The following is a 17492-nucleotide window of genomic DNA, read 5'->3' as shown; positions in this document are numbered from 1 at the left end:
TAAGATTTTAAACAAGTGTTTCTCGGGAATTCCAAAGCAACAAAGTGAGATCTTTAAGAACTCCTCAAGGATGCGCAGGATTGTTATGCAAAATATCTTTAGCTACATATTCAGAAACCCAAAAAGTATGCTATAAAAAACTAATTGGTAGGTCTTTAGTTGTAAAAGATTTCATTTTTATCTTTTTCCTCCACTGTTTCGATTAAATGCCAAAAATTTTAACACCTGGCACTAATGAAATTTACAAAAAATGTAATTTTACCTATACCTACAAATAAAAAAAAAAGTTCAAATGTTTGAAAAATATTTAATTGTCAAATTATGTGTACAATTAAACGTAGATTCAGGTGTTTCATAACATATTAAACAAACATTATTTGAAAGACCTTCCAAAAGCAAACACTTATTATTACTCTTACTCTTATTGCGTAGTCAGTTTTGTTTTTGGTTATTTTGTTTAGTAAATAAACGAACCAAATGCTATAAAAGCTAACATAGATCTAAAATTTTACCCATTTCAAAATGAGATACTTTTTGCTTCTGACACTGGCAATACTAATTGCTCAAGTAGCAGCCTCTGAAGAAGTAGAAGATGTGGAAGATGCGGTGCAATATGATGATGATGACTATGGCGATAGCGACGACGAAACCACCGAAGCGGCAAGCTCCGATGCAGATGACACTGATGATGAAGATTATTCAGATACCTCAGATGAGGACTCAACAACTTTAGCTCCGACGACGACTTCAAAACCAGCAAAATCAAAAAAAAATAAACAAGCGGTAAAGAATAAAACTAATAAGTCAAAAGCCAAAAAACAAAAAGCAGTAAAAGCAGCTAGACAACAAAAGAGGAAAGCAGCAGCGACCAAAAATCGTAAAACTGCTGCTGCAGCAAAACGTAGACGCGGTTGAAGCGGACAGTGTGGAATAAATAAAACATGGAATAAGCAATAAATGAAAAAGTATTTTAATAAACTCCAAATTGTTTATTTAGACAAGTTATGTCTATGTTTAACACATCAAATCAAGTGAAAAGGGTTATCAAAGGTCACTTTATTGGAATTATAGAAAAAACTTTAGTTAGCATTCTATTTATGAAGTTCTTAGCTGCTATGCTTAGCTTATATTTCGTCAATTTAATCAATTGTCAAAAACCAATTGATTACATTATATAATTTTGATGTGTTGCATACTTTCAGGCACTAGATTGATTCCATTTCGATTCTTTAGTCCATGTATGGTAATTATGATTACGATTTGGTGGTAGACTGCCAAATCCATCTGCATCAGGCGACAATTGTTTAATAAGAACAATAACCACACACAGGGAGAGGGAGCTTCATCGGATGCCACAGTGGGGAAGTGTGGGGGTGTGTGAGTGGAAGGGTAGGGCTTTTGTTTTCAAATTGAAAACCAACACCCTGACAGTGGCATTACCAAGCGAAGATCTAGTGCAGTGCGGCAACATAAAAGCCACTTCGCATCCAAGTGTTTTCTATGCCCACACATGTATGAATCTTTGTACATACATAGATATATCCGTCTTGCTCTGTGTATGTGTATGTGTATGTGTATGGGTTTATGTGTGTGTGTGTGTTGCTGTGTGTGTGTTTGTGTATGTGCCGTGTTGCAAGAGCAAACAAAAGGCTCCACCGACATACCACCCGCTGACTCAGCTTAGCGCACAAAGTGTGGCAACAATCTGAATCATCGTTTTAGTTTCCACGCCCCCTTCGTTTCCTCTTTCCTATAGAACGTGAGACCCCCTTTGGGGTAGGGGTCTAGGTCTGCCAATGTTAATATCTGTAGCTGATGCCTTAAGAGGAAAATGTGATAATGTACGCTAAACAATGAAGAATGCACAAATGGCATAAAAATAGCCAGAAGTGGGATATGAAGTGGGCCTCATGTGATGTGGATGATGTGCGCCTGGGTATAGAAATTATAATGGAATATGTGTTAGATGACGACAACGATGATGATGATGATGATGATGATGATGATGATGATGTTGATGATGGTATCTCGGTGGCTCTTGTTGTATCTGTTCATGACTTTTATGATGATGAGTGCCTGATACATTGTCCAATATATGTACATACATAGATTTAGATTTCAAACACACAAGCTTACATGTCTACGAAATGTGTATGAGCAATATTTAAACACATAACGTTGCTTTAGATTCGATGCTTGTTACCATGATTACTATTTATATATTCCTTCAATATCACCTTTCTTATGTTTTTTCTGCTTGGGCCAATTCAAAGGAAAATGTCGACTCATTCAAGGCTTCTTTTCTCACTAAAACGTTTTTTAGTTAAACGTTCATGCAAACAATTGCCAAGCTCATTTCAACTTTTTGAAGTACCCATAATATATTTCCATTTCTTAAAGATCATACAGTTTCTTTAAGAGTACCTAAATATACTTCAAGTACTCATATTCGGTTATTTTCATAGTATTTGAATGAGTTGTTATATAAATTAGTCATGTGATCGAAAAATTGAAAAATCCCATAGAACTTTGAATATTCTTAGTATTTTGACTGTGATCGAATAAGTAAATCATTGAAAAACTCAGAGTTTTTGGGTATTCAGCAATACTTCTGGAATGAAGAGTCAGTGGCGGAAGTATTTAAGATTTTGGTCGGTTAAATCAGTCAGTTTAAAGGGAGAAATCCGTCTTGGATTTCAAAGTTTTACCAGTTAAAGAGTTAAAATATCCTTATATTTCCCGCACTATTTTTACCAATGATTCACCACGGTATGAATTACACAACTAACTGCATATAAATAATAATTACAAAGTATTTTCCATACACAAGGCAAAAGCACAAGAAAATTCTTACTTATCTTGTCATCTGTCTTAAATTGTGAAAGAAAAACAAAAAAAAAATAAATACACTTATTTTTGATTTGATATATTGTTATTTTATTTTACTCCTTCGATTCCGTACAATTTATATCCATTATGGGATTTAATGTGCTGTCTTACGACGCACAACACGAATGCGATGAGTGTCTGTGGAATTTTTAGCACTAACGGTAGCAACGAGGACAGCCAACAGGACCATAGTGAACAATGTGAAATATTTCATCTTGAATTGGTAAAGACACTTGTAGTAAGTTGGAATTGCTTGTTGAATATGTATTCGTTTCTGATTTCAACAACACAGTTACATGGTTCTTTTATATGGTTTTGTTGTGACACTGAATCAACAACAATAATAATTGTTGCAACATATGTTTACCACTTTTCTTGTGTTTGTTAAGTATGCTATTTGTTATTGATTAACCAGTTTCCAGTATTTCCTCTACTAAAAGAATCTATAAACAAAAACTGTTCAATGTCGACTTGGATATTTATTTTACAGCTTGTCTCTCGATTGTAAATAGGTTAAGTACAAAATTGTTTGGTATTCAATTGTTATTTTTGGCTTTTCTTTGATCTTTATTTTTCTCAATTTTTTAGAGATAATTTTATCGGTCTTTGGTTTTAGAGATGATTTTATCTGTCTTTGGTTGTTATTTGTCACTTGAATACATGGATTTTTAAATCATTTGATACATTACCCATTTTACAGTAGGCAATCGTTGAAAAACAGTTGCTTTTAGAATGTAGAATCAAGAATGCAATCATAAAAGCTACTGCTTTAATTTTGGAAAAGTGAAACTTTACTATCTGGCCGGAAAGTATGCAACGAATGTTTCAATATAATGGATATTTACATCTACAATAGTGGGCATAAATCTATGCCCATTTATAACTTTGTTTCTCTTGAAATTTAAAAAAAATTAAGATGGATTTTAAAATATGTGTTAAAATATGTCGCCTTGAAATTGAAGATGGTATATAACTTAAAATTAGAATATATATTAGGAAATTATTTTTGAGACAAAAAGGCAAATGCGTTAAACAAAAAACTATTATATATATTATATAATTATTTTTAAAAAATGTTAACTTAAAAATTTATTTTTTTTCGAACGAGATGTCTTTTATTACATAGGTTTGAGTTAAGTCAATTGTGAAGTGTTCTCAAAGCTAAATCAATTGTGAAGTGTTCTCAAAGCTAAATAAGTTAAAAATGCTTACTGCATTTAAGAACACTTCAATGTGATTTTATTCATATGCATAACTAAAAAAAAATTTAAGGTTTCGTCAATCCAATCATCAACATTGTGTACTTATATCAAAAAGGACTATGCCAATGTTTCATACGCCACGTGGGCCGATAAGAAAAGGAAGACAAACAAAAAGAGTTGAGAAACTCAACTTATTGTTAAGGTCAACTGCAATTTGGAAAAGCAAAGAACAAAGGAAAAATATTCTGAAATTATGAAAGCTAATGCAAACTTTTACAGTTTTACAGCTTACAAAAGTAATAGCTTAAATGAATACACAAGTATTTAGGAAATGTTTATGTAATTGCGAATTCATTTGATATGTATAAGTGAGGCGTAAAACGCATTTCACAAAATGCGAAACAGTTATTTATGCTAATGCAGGATCTGGTTATATCTCAGCGAGCCATTAAAAAAGAGAAAAAAGAACGTAATATAATTTTTCACTTTGCATATACTTAAATACAAATTTGAAAGCAAAAACGGAAATGCAAGTCCAATAACACGCACAAGGATCAGAAGAGGGGGAGAGAGAGAGAGAGGGAGAGAGAGAGAACGAGGAGAGAGGAGGGTGGAATGCGATGCGACCGCACAAACACAAGTATAAAGTGAATGAACGCACACAGACCACTGCAGTTATATGCATGTTTGTGTTCGTGTTTCCTGTGGGTGAGAAGGACGAGTGGAAACAGTAACGGTAACGGAAGCAACGAACCAAAATACGAAGCGAACGACTGACTACTCGTGCTAGTTCATTTTACGAGAGCGTCGCACAGTGGTTCATTTCAATGGGAACTTGTTGCAAAAACAATAACTTTTGATCTTATCAACAACATTCACTTAATGCGTGCCACGCCCCTTGAGAGATAATGCAACAATTGCAATCAATATAAGTTAAATTACTAAAACAGAAACTGTTTAGTTAACGAGCCTTAATATTCTTTTTATTTTTAAAGATAAATTTATGTAATGATTCTTTTGTTTGCTTAAACTCTTTTTCCCTCTTATTAGAGTAGAGATTTGTTGGACGACTTCTAATCTTTTAAAAGAGTTCTATTCTAAAACGTAGTTTAACTTTTAAAAATTAAGTTTTAATTCTAATTTTTTTTAACACAATTTACGAAAATTGATTTTTTAAAACAAATGCGACACTGTGCGACGCATGATAACCCCGAGAGAGCGGTGTTTTTCTCTTGATTTCAACTTACATACAAACATATAAAATATAAAAGATTTCTTTGTGTTGTGTATGTGTGTGTGTGTGTGTGTATTTTTAGGCACTGATAAAGGCGAAATTCACATGCATAAATAGGAACAGTGTTTGTGTCTGTATGTCTGTCTGTGTGTGTGTGTATAAGGTCCTCACCAAAAACTAACTAGCAAGAGAAGTCCAACCTCTAAAACTACGACTTCGGCCACTGCTTTTGGCTTCTTACCTACCTATATATACAAACATAAATACATACAAACGATGTATGTATGTAAAATGTGCCGCCACCGCCGCCGCTTAAAATGTAGGTTACACACAGTGAAAGCGAAGTGGCTTACTTTCATACATATGTATCTATGTATGTATGTACATATCAAACAGTGTATATAAATGTTGTTTTTTTACACATTCTCAAATGCAATGGAAAATCACAACACATCAATCTTCTAAGTAAATGACAGTGTTTAAGTGATATTCGAATAAATGACACTTACCAAAGCAAAGGACCCTAAAAAGTATGCTACACTTATACAAAGTCACATCTGTACGTAAGCAGGGAAAGGCAAACCACTTATGTGTAAAATGTGTCTAATTAATGTAGGTTTAGACATTGAAATTCCCATAAATCTAACAAGTTTAATGAGATTTCCACTAAGCATTGCCTTGGGCTTGCACCTGAACTATCTATTTAAGCTAAATTAGCTATGACATATTTATTTTTATAGGCCATCATTGTGTCTTTGTCCAACTAAAGATGCAATTGCATTTTTTAAAACCCCTCAAAAGGACTTAAGCTATTTAAAAAAAAATACTATTAATCCAAATGCATTTTCAGGCAAATCTTAATTTCAGTATTTTGCTGTTCTTCAAAGAGAGCAAAAGAAAAAAATATTGAGGTTTCGCTAATAGAGTTAAGAGATTTGTCTCTTATTGCATTTAAAAAATATGTTCATGTGCATTTATTATAAAACACAAAAAAAGACTGCTTCAAAAAGCTGTCTTCTAATTAAAACTATTCAAAACTTTCTTTCAAATATATCGAACCTTATTTTACCCTAAACTTTATTAAAAATTATTATAAAATTGGTTCTATCCATGAAATGCCACGATACCTTGCTTAAGTTGGTCGATAAGAGATCTTAGATCTATAAAATATGATTAATAAGTAGATTTTTTTTTTAATTTCTTGCACCATGGGTATCTCTTAAAAGTGAGCTATAAATTCTATTATTGTGACATTTGCTTAAATTGGCAATTAAAATGTTGTTGGTTTCTGTCCGTTTAAAAGTTGCGTAACTTAATTACCTTTTGAATGATATTAAAACCATATCAATTGTGTCCACGAAATGACCCCTTGCGGTCAAATGCCGCGGTTCGGTTGGCATAACTTTTGCATGTCTCTCTCCACAAATACACACACACACACACACACAAACACACAGAAATGTACATAAAGATCTTTTGTGTTTTAAAATTATTTCAATTTTAGATTTTTTTTTAACCAATTTATGTATATGTATATGTGCATAACTAAAATTGTGTTTGTTGACTATAAAAAAAAGAAGCATCAACAATAGGCAAGGATACGCGACCTGCAAAACAATGCGCAGGAAAAAGGGTAAATAAGAAAAATAGAGGCTTTTTATTTACCTATTATGTACAGATGTATGTATGTTTGTATGTATGAATATAGAGCAATGTTCGTTGGTATGTAATATTCAACAGCAACAACAACAACAACAACATCAACAAGAATGAAGAATATTTTTCATCTCCCACTCACCGCCAATCGCTGTAAAATTAAAGTTTCGATTCGATTTTCAGCTACGTTTTTGGTTGTCCGTTATTTTGTCCCGTTTGCTCTCTTGATTAGATTGCAAACTTTTAAATTATTTTTGCAAACTTTGGTGCTGTAATCATTTCAACTTTTCCTATTTTCGCCAGCAAACTTTTACACACATCGGTGCACAAAATTTAATTAAACTTTAATGCAATTTTAATTGCAGTTATATGGGTACACATACATATACACACAAAGACACAAAAACACAAAAACACACATGTACATTAACAAAAAGAAAAAACACACACACAGATGGCATCATACATCGACAACGACATCGACATGAACATGGACATGGACATCTTACGCATTGAGTATTCACACTGAAGCATTTTTAGCACACACAATTTTCGACTATTCTTTTAGTTATCTATGTATGGGTATGTACATCCATACAGACACACACACACACACACACACACACACACATATTTATGTATGTATCGCGATGAATTAGCTTGGAAAACCGATGGTGGAGCTCGTTTGGCAGCGACTAACGATGGCGACTACTTCGACGATGCTGCTCCCTCGGTGGTTGCTTGGCGTCTGATTGCACGACCAAATGGCCAAATCCAACCCCAATGCAGAGACGCTTGCTCTAGGCTTGCTCTTGCTTCGACGAATCCACTGAAAATTTAGAGACAAAAACCCGAGAGTGAGAGCAGAGAGATACCGCTTTTTATTACTTTAAGTCAGCTGTTTTCTCGACCTGTTTTCAAATGCGTACAACATACATACAAACACACCTACATAGATACAATATAAAATTACAATAGCACACAGGACATGCTTCTTACTCTCTCTCTCTCTCTCTCTCTCTCTCTCTACCTCTACCTCTACCTCTCTCTCATCAGTCGGCCTCTCTGGTTGTGCGAAAATCATTGGCAATCAAACCGACAACTGACCACAAGAGCCGGTGACTGACTTAGTTTGACTTTTTGTTCATATATGTACATAAAATATTCGGATGATCTCAGCTAGAAACTGTATTGCTCCTATATTAAACGATGGTTCAAAAACAGACTTGAAATCACGGAGAGTTATTCGAAAATTTCCAAATATTCGAAACATTCATATATTTTTAATTCCAAAACGGAACGTTAATAACGTTAATTCATATCACTTTTAAATGAAGGCAACATTTTTTTTTTTTGGAAAGTAATAGAAAACATTTTTACGTCAACCTGAGAGAGTCATTTAATCAGTTTAGATTAAAGTTTAGAATAAACAAATATAAACGAAAAACATAAATCAAAAATATTCCATGAAATGGTCTTCACAGGGCTTAATCTTTAAAAATACTTTTTTAGTTTTAAAAACTAGCTTTAAAGGGGATTTTAAAACATATGTATTTACTCAAAACTGTAAGTTCATCATGCCATTTGATACTATGGTCGACTTAAGAAAGATAATTCTTAGAATTTAAAAATAGAAACCAGAACACCTATTCTGACACATCTTAGCTCTGTGGTTCTTACTTTATTAAGACAACTTTATTTATAAATCGGGCTTATATCCATTATGTTTATGCTTTGCTTGTCTGTATACGTAATTTGTTTATAATTTTCTTGATTCAATTCGGTCATTATAATAACGGCTTTGATAAATAGCAGAAACTTAAAGCTGGATTAACAGTGGAAGCTTTCAGTTAGCATAGCTCTGTTAAACAAGCTTTGAGTCTGATACTAAAGATGGTAAGATCGTCGATAACATAAAATACTGGGAGTCGTCTAAACTGCCAGAATTGACCATCGATGGTTTTCCCAGCTCTAGAACAGACCGTATGCTCTTTCTATCTCTTGTCGTTCTCTTTTGGTCTTTTGTTGCATGTTCGACTCTATTGTCGGAGTTCGACTCTTTTGTTGGACTCCTTTGCTCGAGTTCGACTCCTTTACCTGATGTTGGTACTATTTTTCACCATTTTTACTCTATTGTTCTAAGTTGCACTCTTTTGTTGCATGTTGGATGCTTCCATCGAGTTGCGACCCCCCTTGCAACATGTTCAACTAACAATCAGCTGTATTTATTTAAAGATAGAAAATTGAGTAATTTTTTTTAGTTGCAGATTTGGTTTTTAGAGCTGGGAATCCATCGATTGTGTGTTAATATCAGTAAACAAAGTGCAAAAAAACAAAATTATGTACTGAAAGAAATGTCCAATACCCCATTTTGGCTTTTAGTGCAATAATCACCGAAAACGGTGCTGAAAACAAAACAATTGGCAGGTGAGGATTAATTAACGGATGTCTTAAAAGACTTTAATTATCAATTATTCTGCAGTTTCACTCAAGAGGGACGTTCTTTTAGTGTTTATTGGCGATCAACACTCAGGACGCCATGGAGGAATATTGCACTAATCCTGGGCAATCCAGTAGTGGAAGCAATACAGCGATTTCAGCAAAAGCAGCATTAAGCGAATGCTCAGCGGCTTGGATCAATTATTTGAGTATTCTAAACAATTTGTGTACTGCCGGCTGTAAATTAGCACATTCGATCGCTGTTCTAGAGCAATGGTCCTTGAACGAAAAGCCGCTTTTCAACAATCACCCAACATCGTATTTGACAAATTCTTGGAATGATTTGGCAAGGTAAATAGTAATAGGTGCTAAACTAGTACTAATCAATCTCAGATTATACATATGTACCTACATATACATATATATACGAGAAGTGTGATACACATATGATGATACTAGAGATCATTTAAAGCATGATGGCCTAGTTAATTGACTTCTTCCATTCACATAGGGCAACCACAATGGCAACGAGCACCGTCAAGACTCACATGTTGGCGGTATTGCAAGATTTTGTTACTTTATCATCTGTGGACCAAGCTCCCAATATTAACAATGAGATGGAGCAAAAAAGAATTAGGGAACACAACGAACTAATTGTACTCGAGAATGCCCAATCGGTTATAAACATTCAACATCAGTTTTGCGCCGCCAGCTATGATGCATTTTCATCGCTAACATGCTGCTGTGTTTGCCAATCACCGGTAGGATTTCCACATGAACAGGACTGCAGCGTACTGAAACAAAAGTAAGACAAATGCATATGATTGAAGTTGCAATTCATTCAATTACACAATTTTTCTAGATCTCAGAACGATCAACGCTCCCAAACTCCATCACCTAACTTTTGTGGCACTAGTATGAAAATGGACTCGTCCAAGGGGAATTCTTTAAGTGATCAGCGCTCCATATCAATTGGAATTTCAGAGTCTGGTAATAAAACAATTATATTTTATGATTTCTATCGATGTTAAGCTTTTCGTTTGTACTTCTTTCTTCCTTAAGTTGTGCTCGATCAGCAGCGCGGCTCTTCTCCACAACAAACATTTCGGGACACAATCCCAATGCAAGCCATATTCGAACACACAAGAGGTCCTTTGCCAAATCCGGGTCACTTGCTCTCAATGAAAATGCCTTTCTATCGAAATGTGAAATCGCCATTGAATTTTCCTTTATTTCCGTTAAACGGACAGCGACGTTGGTCCGAGGCTGCAGCTGGAGAAGTGATTGATGGCATTCCCACCGATCCGGAAAGCCAAATGAGAAGATGGTCAATGCCATGGGAAGCATCTAAATCGGATCAAAATACGGTGACATGGAACCAGACACGAATTATGCCAATGAATACCACAAAGATATCAATTTACAAAATGAACAGCTCTGATCGTTATACATCTCATACATCAGGTAACATTGTAAACCAATTACAATTGGACACAAGTTAATTAAATGTTTTACAGAAGGAAATTGGCCCACTTCAACAACTAGTCAAGATGGCTTAAGTGAAGCAATTCAACTACTATCATTCAGACCAACAAAAATTGTTCAGCCCAATGCCCAGCCTGCCGTTTCATCGCCAACATCGGATGCCGTTACATTAGACTAGACTAAGTCTTGAAATCCATTTAAAAACAATTAAGAATATTTTAGAATGTTTAGAAATTTATATGTATGTGTATGTCTATATGTGTTTATATGTAAGAACTAAATTGTGGTAAATAAAACCAAAAGACAGACGGCCCTTAAACTTTGGCCATGCCTTTTACTGTGAAAATGCAGCAAGACTTTTAATATGAATAAATTGTATTTTAATTTAAGGGATACTTACTGTTTGTTTTTGAAATATATAGTACGTAACGAATGGATATGTTAAAGAATTTAATCTACTAGTAAAAGTATTTATTTGTGCTTTTTAAGTTATGTATGATGTTCATCATGATAAGTACTTAAAACTTACATGTTAAAAGTTATATAAATTTATTTTCTCCTATGTAATGTCATTCATATGATAATACTATTAAGATTTTGACTATATCTAAAGTTATGTCTAGACGAGAAAAAGTTTTAGATGCATTATTTCATATACGATTTTACGTGATTCGTCTCCAATTGATATAAAGGATATTCCATAAGAGTTCATCGTTATTCATTTTTCTGTTATGTTTTTTTTTTTTGTTTTTTGGATTTTTCTCATAAAAGATTCGTAGCACCATCATTTTAATTAGTATCGTTATCCAGTATGTAATGTTATCCTTGAACTGATTCATAACTAACTTTGGAAAATACATGTTCTGTGTCGGTGTCAGTTCTAGGACAACAAACAACGTCAAAATGGTAAATAATTTTTCGGTTTGAAAAAGAACAAAAAAACACACAGAGGGAAACCAAAATTTGGTTACCAATTTTAAAACAATTACATTTTTGATTTTTTAAATATATACATACGTATTCAAAATGATGATGCTGGAAAACACATTTTGTGGGAATATCCCTGTTTTATGGATTCCTTTTTTTTTTTTTGTTTTTAGCAAATATACATTCATATGTTTTGGTTATTATATATATATATATATTCTATATATCTGCATTTGAGACTCTGCATGGGCATTATTCTGGTATCATCGTGCTTTAACGAATTGTGAAACGAATCATTTCACATCCTATGATTAGAGTTTTACAATACTTGCTATTGCATTACTAATTGGTAATTTATGAATACGATTTCATTTGAAATGATTTACATATGTATATATGTTGAGATATACCCATGCCAATCTCTATTCAATATTAATATTTCAATAAATTACAATTTCTTTTGTAATATATATATATATATGTATATGTATACATACTACATACATCATATATCATGCCAATTATCAATTATTATTTCGTTTACAAATCTTTCTTTCTGTCTATATGTTAGATTTTAGGATGTATGTATGAATGTATATGTCAAATACCATGAATTTAACAAAAACTAAAAGAATTATGCAATGTATATGTATATGTATGTACAATTTATATCTGTCAGTGAAGTAAAGTTTTTCCTTTGTTCTTTTTTGTTTGTGTATGCAAAGAAAGGAGTGGGTTTTTTTTGGGTTTGTCGGTTGATTGTATCCTATCCTTGAATTAAAACTAAATGGATTACAGTTTAATACTTATGTATGTATATAAATAATTACTAAAGGAAAGCAAACGCACAGACTAGCGAATATAGTTCTTGGATCGACTTGTCTGTGTGTTACCTATGCCTGTTTTAGATACAGATGAGATATGTTTGTACAAATTATTTTGTGTTAGTATTCGCTTTCATTAAATCATTAATTTAATCATAATCATTATATATGTACGTATGTATGTATGTATGAATGTATGTTTCTTTGTTTCGTTATTCTTGTATGAACTGTTGCAAGTCACTTAACTATATATATATATGTATACTGTCTATAAATATGTACATACATATTGGTATGCCTTCTATATTTGGGGTGTTAATCGTCAATACTTTTTGTGTATGTTCTCGTATTTGTTTGTTATTGCTTATGTTGATTAGATGTAATGCTATTACTTGCAGCATATGTACTTAATATATAACAGCAAGTCTATAATGCGAATGTATCTACAAAACACTTAACAATTCTTGATATATCCTTGCAGTTGCATACACATAATTCAATTACAACAGGTTTCGTTACACTTGTAAGTATGTATGCACTAAGTGTAAGTATGTGTGTGAGTGTGTGTGTGTGTGTTGTTTCAAAAAAAAAAATTATACATTTTTTATTCTATTTAAAATTTAAGGTTTCATTCTTACCGACTCAACTATCAACCACATTTATACAATGACTTCAATCGAATAGAAGTTTCTGTCATCATTTAAATGTGGCATTTGTTTTATGTTTTTTGAATGTACAATGCATATAACATAAATAATTATGAAATATGCTTACACATAAAGACTTGTATGAATATGTAATTTATTTACGTCTTGTATGGAAGTGTGTACGTAAGGAAATTTATCTGAATTCGCACTTATTCAGACATTTTTGATACTGTCCATTTGATGAAGGTTTCTCTTATATACATATGTATGTATGTATGCATTTATTTATGCATAATGTATGTGCTTATGAAACATTTATGTACGTACATCCATACTTCGATGGTTTACTCATAGCATAGCTTATTTGACTACATATTGCAGACCAAAAATTATAGATTAAAATCGATTTTATGAATTTTAGATTTAAACATAACGACAACTGCAAAAGATCACAGAAAACTAAATACCACAACTTATGAGAATTCTCTTGAGATACTAAACGATAACAAAAAAAAACACGCGATATATTTACATCTTAACTCAAATTACTAAATATAGTTATTTTTATCAGAATCTTCTTAGACTTAATGTTGGTGGTAAATTAATGATTTCTATTCGTTTCTCATTACGAAACGTTTGAAAGTTAATAATTGTGAAATTGTCTTAACCGAAATCTAAGAAGAAAAAAAAAGAAACATTAGATAGTTTAAATCAAATAATTATGCAATTTTATGCATCTTATCCATAAGATGTAAGCCTAGCCAACTCACAGATCTAACAAGAAGATAATAACTTAAAAATCCCTTTGAGAATCAAACTATTGAAATATTTTGAAAATCATTTCGGATGAATAATACAGGTTTGTCAGTTAATTCTATTAAGCACATAAACATAAATGCATATTAATACATATGTATGCAAGTACAAGTATCAGATTATTTGCTACATTTTTTGTAAGGCACATTTTAAATTATATACGCAAATAATTGGATAAACTATTTCTTATATATTGATAACTTGATAAATTAATAACAAAAAATTAGTTAAAACTATTGCACCGACCGATGTTGATATTCTATTGCTATTCGATATTCCCATTTTGTATTCCATATCGATATCAAGAAGAAGATCATGGTTTCGTGTATAAAACTGATGAATGTCACTGATCTAAATGAAAATTGGGAATTGTAAAAGGCATTTCGCAATGTTCGCATTATATTCTTCTTGGTACTTACCTCATTCCAGCCATATTTATTTTTAGCTTGAACAATTGCTTCATACACTGCATTGTGCTCCAAATTTTTCACTACATAGGACATTAGATAATGGGTGCCATCGGTCCTTATTGGAGTTGGCTTAATATGGTATTCATGCCATTTGCCTGGATGTTGATAAGTCTCGTTCATCTAAAACATTTTGCAATTAGTTTCATATAACTATCTATTAAATGGTTTTCCAATTTTGATAATACCAATAGTCGTCTGTAGAGGAGTTTGATTTCGTCCAAAGGCGGTATGGATTCGATTGTCCATGTTAAATTGTAATGATCGAGAAATCCACTTAAAGCTGGTGAAATGAAATCAGCTGGGCCAGGTCGTCCAGACACTTCAATGTATTTCTTTGTCCTTCCCAGAGCATTGTCAGCCACACAACTATAGTTGCCGAAATCAGTTGGTTGGAAATTACGTATAATAAGACTGTATCTATCATCACGCGGATACATGGAACGCCGATCAGTGGGATCCAATAGAAACGAGTTTTGGTACCATAGCATCTGAAAATTATAAACATTTAGTTCATAAATGCATATTTGTTACAACATTTATGGCAAACTACCTCAGAGTTCACGTCTCCATGAACAATGCAGACGAGTTCAACATCATATCCTTCTGCAGCATGAACCCACGACTTTTCGACAGTTATTTCAGGGGGAGCTTGAAATTTAAATATATATAAAGAGATTTGACAGAAATTATACGGTGCTAGAGATTGCTTACACAGTATTGTTAATTGTATGTCCATCGATACACGTTCCTTAACACCATTGTCAGCCGAACATTGGTATACACCAGCGTGATGTCTATCGACATTTTCCAATATCAAGGTGGAGCTGTCCGATAAATGGGTGGGTCCAGAAAATACATCTTTCTTGAACCAGTATATTGTTGGCACAGGATTTCCAGAAGCTTTGCATTCTAAAGTAACAGTGCTACCTTTCCTTGCAGTCACCTGTCCATTATGGGGCAGAGCTCTTAATGTTGGTGGCACTGCAAAAATATCATTCAGTTTAGGACAACAATTCGAAAAACAAACAAAAAATTTAAGAAAATACCTAAAATTTCAACGGTATGAACTTGATCGCGATTTTCTTGATCTCCAAGCTGACAGATGTAATCTCCAGCATCTTGAGTTTTAACTCCATTGATCTGCAAATTATAGTCACCGACGATTTTAAAGCGTTGATCTCTAGAGATTTTTAAATGGCCAGCTGTAAGTACTGAGGAGCCTTTTCGCCATAATAACACAAATGATCCCAGATTTTGAACTTTACAAGGCAGTTCTATAGTCTCTCCAACTATAACTTTGTAAAGGTGACCTCTAGATAAGAATTTCGGCGCCGTTGTTGGAGCATCGCCCTCTGGTAATAAAAACGAGCCATCTGAAAAGACATTGCATAAAACGTATTATTTGTTGTATTGCGACTTGGAACAAATATTCTGCATAAGGCAATGAAATTAAGTTAGCATTTATGGTGTTTAAAGTAAATGCACTTGCAAGTATTATTTAAATAAATCACTTATCCTACGATAGATTGTAATCTCTGAAACAACAGGTACATTATATGCTGGAAAGTATGCTGCACTTTTTTGATAAGATTTCCTTTGCTTAGAGTCAAAAGCTATTGTATTTTATGAATTTAATATATCTACTTACCGATGAAAGTAATTGTAAATGTTAAGAAAACTATGATGAAAAACCAATAAAGTCTCCTTAAGTGATTATTCTGAAATTGGAAAAGTTAAATTCATTAGTCACACAATAAATATGCACATACATATGTATGTATATTTGATCGAAATCGCCCCTTGTCTTCTTCATTTTAATCTAATTAATTGCATTGCATATGGTTGGTCAGGCAGCCAAAAGGCAAGCATAGAAATGTTCGTATTCATTTAAGTATCGTATGACCAAACGAACAATAAACCCTATAACCAATCCCAAATTAATTATATGAGTTAAATATATAATTTACAGATTTTTGAAGATGTACGCCGATCAAACTAATTAATGGGCATATATGTATGTACATACACATGCTTCTAACTGGCGTATCCCTGCACATATGTATGTATAAGGTTTAATCGCGACCTTAAGCACCCAGTGTCAGTCTCATTCCATTCCCGGCATCTCTGACAAGTCCTTAAATGCAAATGCATACATATGTATGTACATGTACATATACAAATGTATATACCCAACATAACCACAATTATACATACATATGTATGTAAGTAGTAGGTATGTTCTAAGATTAATAGTGGTCAAATACAATGATTTTCTTTTCCACTACATACATACATATGTACATATGTGGCATTGTACATATGTATATGACTCTGAATAAATGAAATTTTGGTTATAAACTTTCGCCATTCCCTCAACTAATGATTTCGGTTGTGTGTCTGTGTGTGTGTGATGATGAAATGAATGCACATTTTACATACCTACAAACACTTATACTAAAATGGGCATTAAACGCCAGACATACATACATCTGTACATACATACGTACATACGTTCATGCATTCGTACATATGTGCATGTGTGTTCATAAATGCATATTTAAGTATTTTCTTTTTGCCTCTAGGTGCCTTGTGCATCTCAAAGTCTTTATACTTTTATTTTTTGCCCACATTTTCATTTGCATGCACTTTTCTTTTTGCCATTGAGAAATTTCTTCAAAACTTCATTTAGCACACTTACCATTTTCATGTACTTATAATATGTTTCTCCGATTATTTGCAATTTCTATTGAAGCAGTAATTATTTAATTTATACCATTGGTTTTGTTGTTATTCTATCGTTAACACTTAATTATACACATACGTATGGTTTTTTTTAAAACAAAAATTTTTCACAATCACCATAAAGTACACTCCGATTTAAGGATAGTAAGTATAATTTTATT

General features: G+C 32.9%; 2 protein-coding genes across 2 annotated transcripts; one reads left to right on the top strand and one right to left on the bottom strand.

The window, feature by feature from the left end:
* Positions 1-9147: 9147 nt before the first annotated feature.
* Positions 9148-11255, top strand: LOC6642903. Its single transcript, XM_002065796.4, has 6 exons — positions 9148-9408; positions 9464-9771; positions 9932-10225; positions 10283-10410; positions 10483-10884; positions 10938-11255. Exons 2-6 carry the CDS (start codon positions 9521-9523, stop codon positions 11081-11083), a joined length of 1221 nt encoding a protein of 406 aa, XP_002065832.1. The 5' UTR covers positions 9148-9408; positions 9464-9520; the 3' UTR covers positions 11084-11255.
* Positions 11256-14289: 3034 nt separating this feature from the next.
* LOC6642988 (opioid-binding protein/cell adhesion molecule) lies at positions 14290-17296 on the bottom strand. The gene is made up of 8 exons (XM_002065795.3): positions 17288-17296; positions 16238-16307; positions 15636-15962; positions 15301-15570; positions 15140-15237; positions 14775-15077; positions 14539-14709; positions 14290-14470 (listed from the first exon to the last, which is right to left on the bottom strand). Exons 1-8 carry the CDS (start codon positions 17294-17296, stop codon positions 14306-14308), a joined length of 1413 nt encoding a protein of 470 aa, XP_002065831.2. The 3' UTR covers positions 14290-14305.
* Between the last annotated feature and the right edge of the window lie 196 nt (positions 17297-17492).

This window comes from Drosophila willistoni (genome assembly GCF_018902025.1).
Source record: "Drosophila willistoni isolate 14030-0811.24 chromosome XR unlocalized genomic scaffold, UCI_dwil_1.1 Seg41, whole genome shotgun sequence".
Taxonomy (NCBI): domain Eukaryota; kingdom Metazoa; phylum Arthropoda; class Insecta; order Diptera; family Drosophilidae; genus Drosophila; species Drosophila willistoni.
Note: the sequence above shows the minus strand (reverse complement) of the source record. Positions and strands in the feature narration are given on the sequence as shown.

Coding starts and splice junctions, on each gene's coding strand:
- LOC6642903 (XM_002065796.4), top strand. CDS start 9,521: ATGGAGGAATATTGCACTAATCCTGGGCAATCCAGTAGTGGAAGCAAT. Junction 9,772..9,931: donor TCTTGGAATGATTTGGCAAG/GTAAATAGTAAT, acceptor CCATTCACATAG/GGCAACCACAATGGCAACGA. Junction 10,411..10,482: donor AATTGGAATTTCAGAGTCTG/GTAATAAAACAA, acceptor TTCTTCCTTAAG/TTGTGCTCGATCAGCAGCGC.
- LOC6642988 (XM_002065795.3), bottom strand. Junction 15,238..15,300: donor CATACAATTAACAATACTGT/GTAAGCAATCTC, acceptor TTAAATTTCAAG/CTCCCCCTGAAATAACTGTC. Junction 14,471..14,538: donor ATAAATATGGCTGGAATGAG/GTAAGTACCAAG, acceptor ATTTTCATTTAG/ATCAGTGACATTCATCAGTT.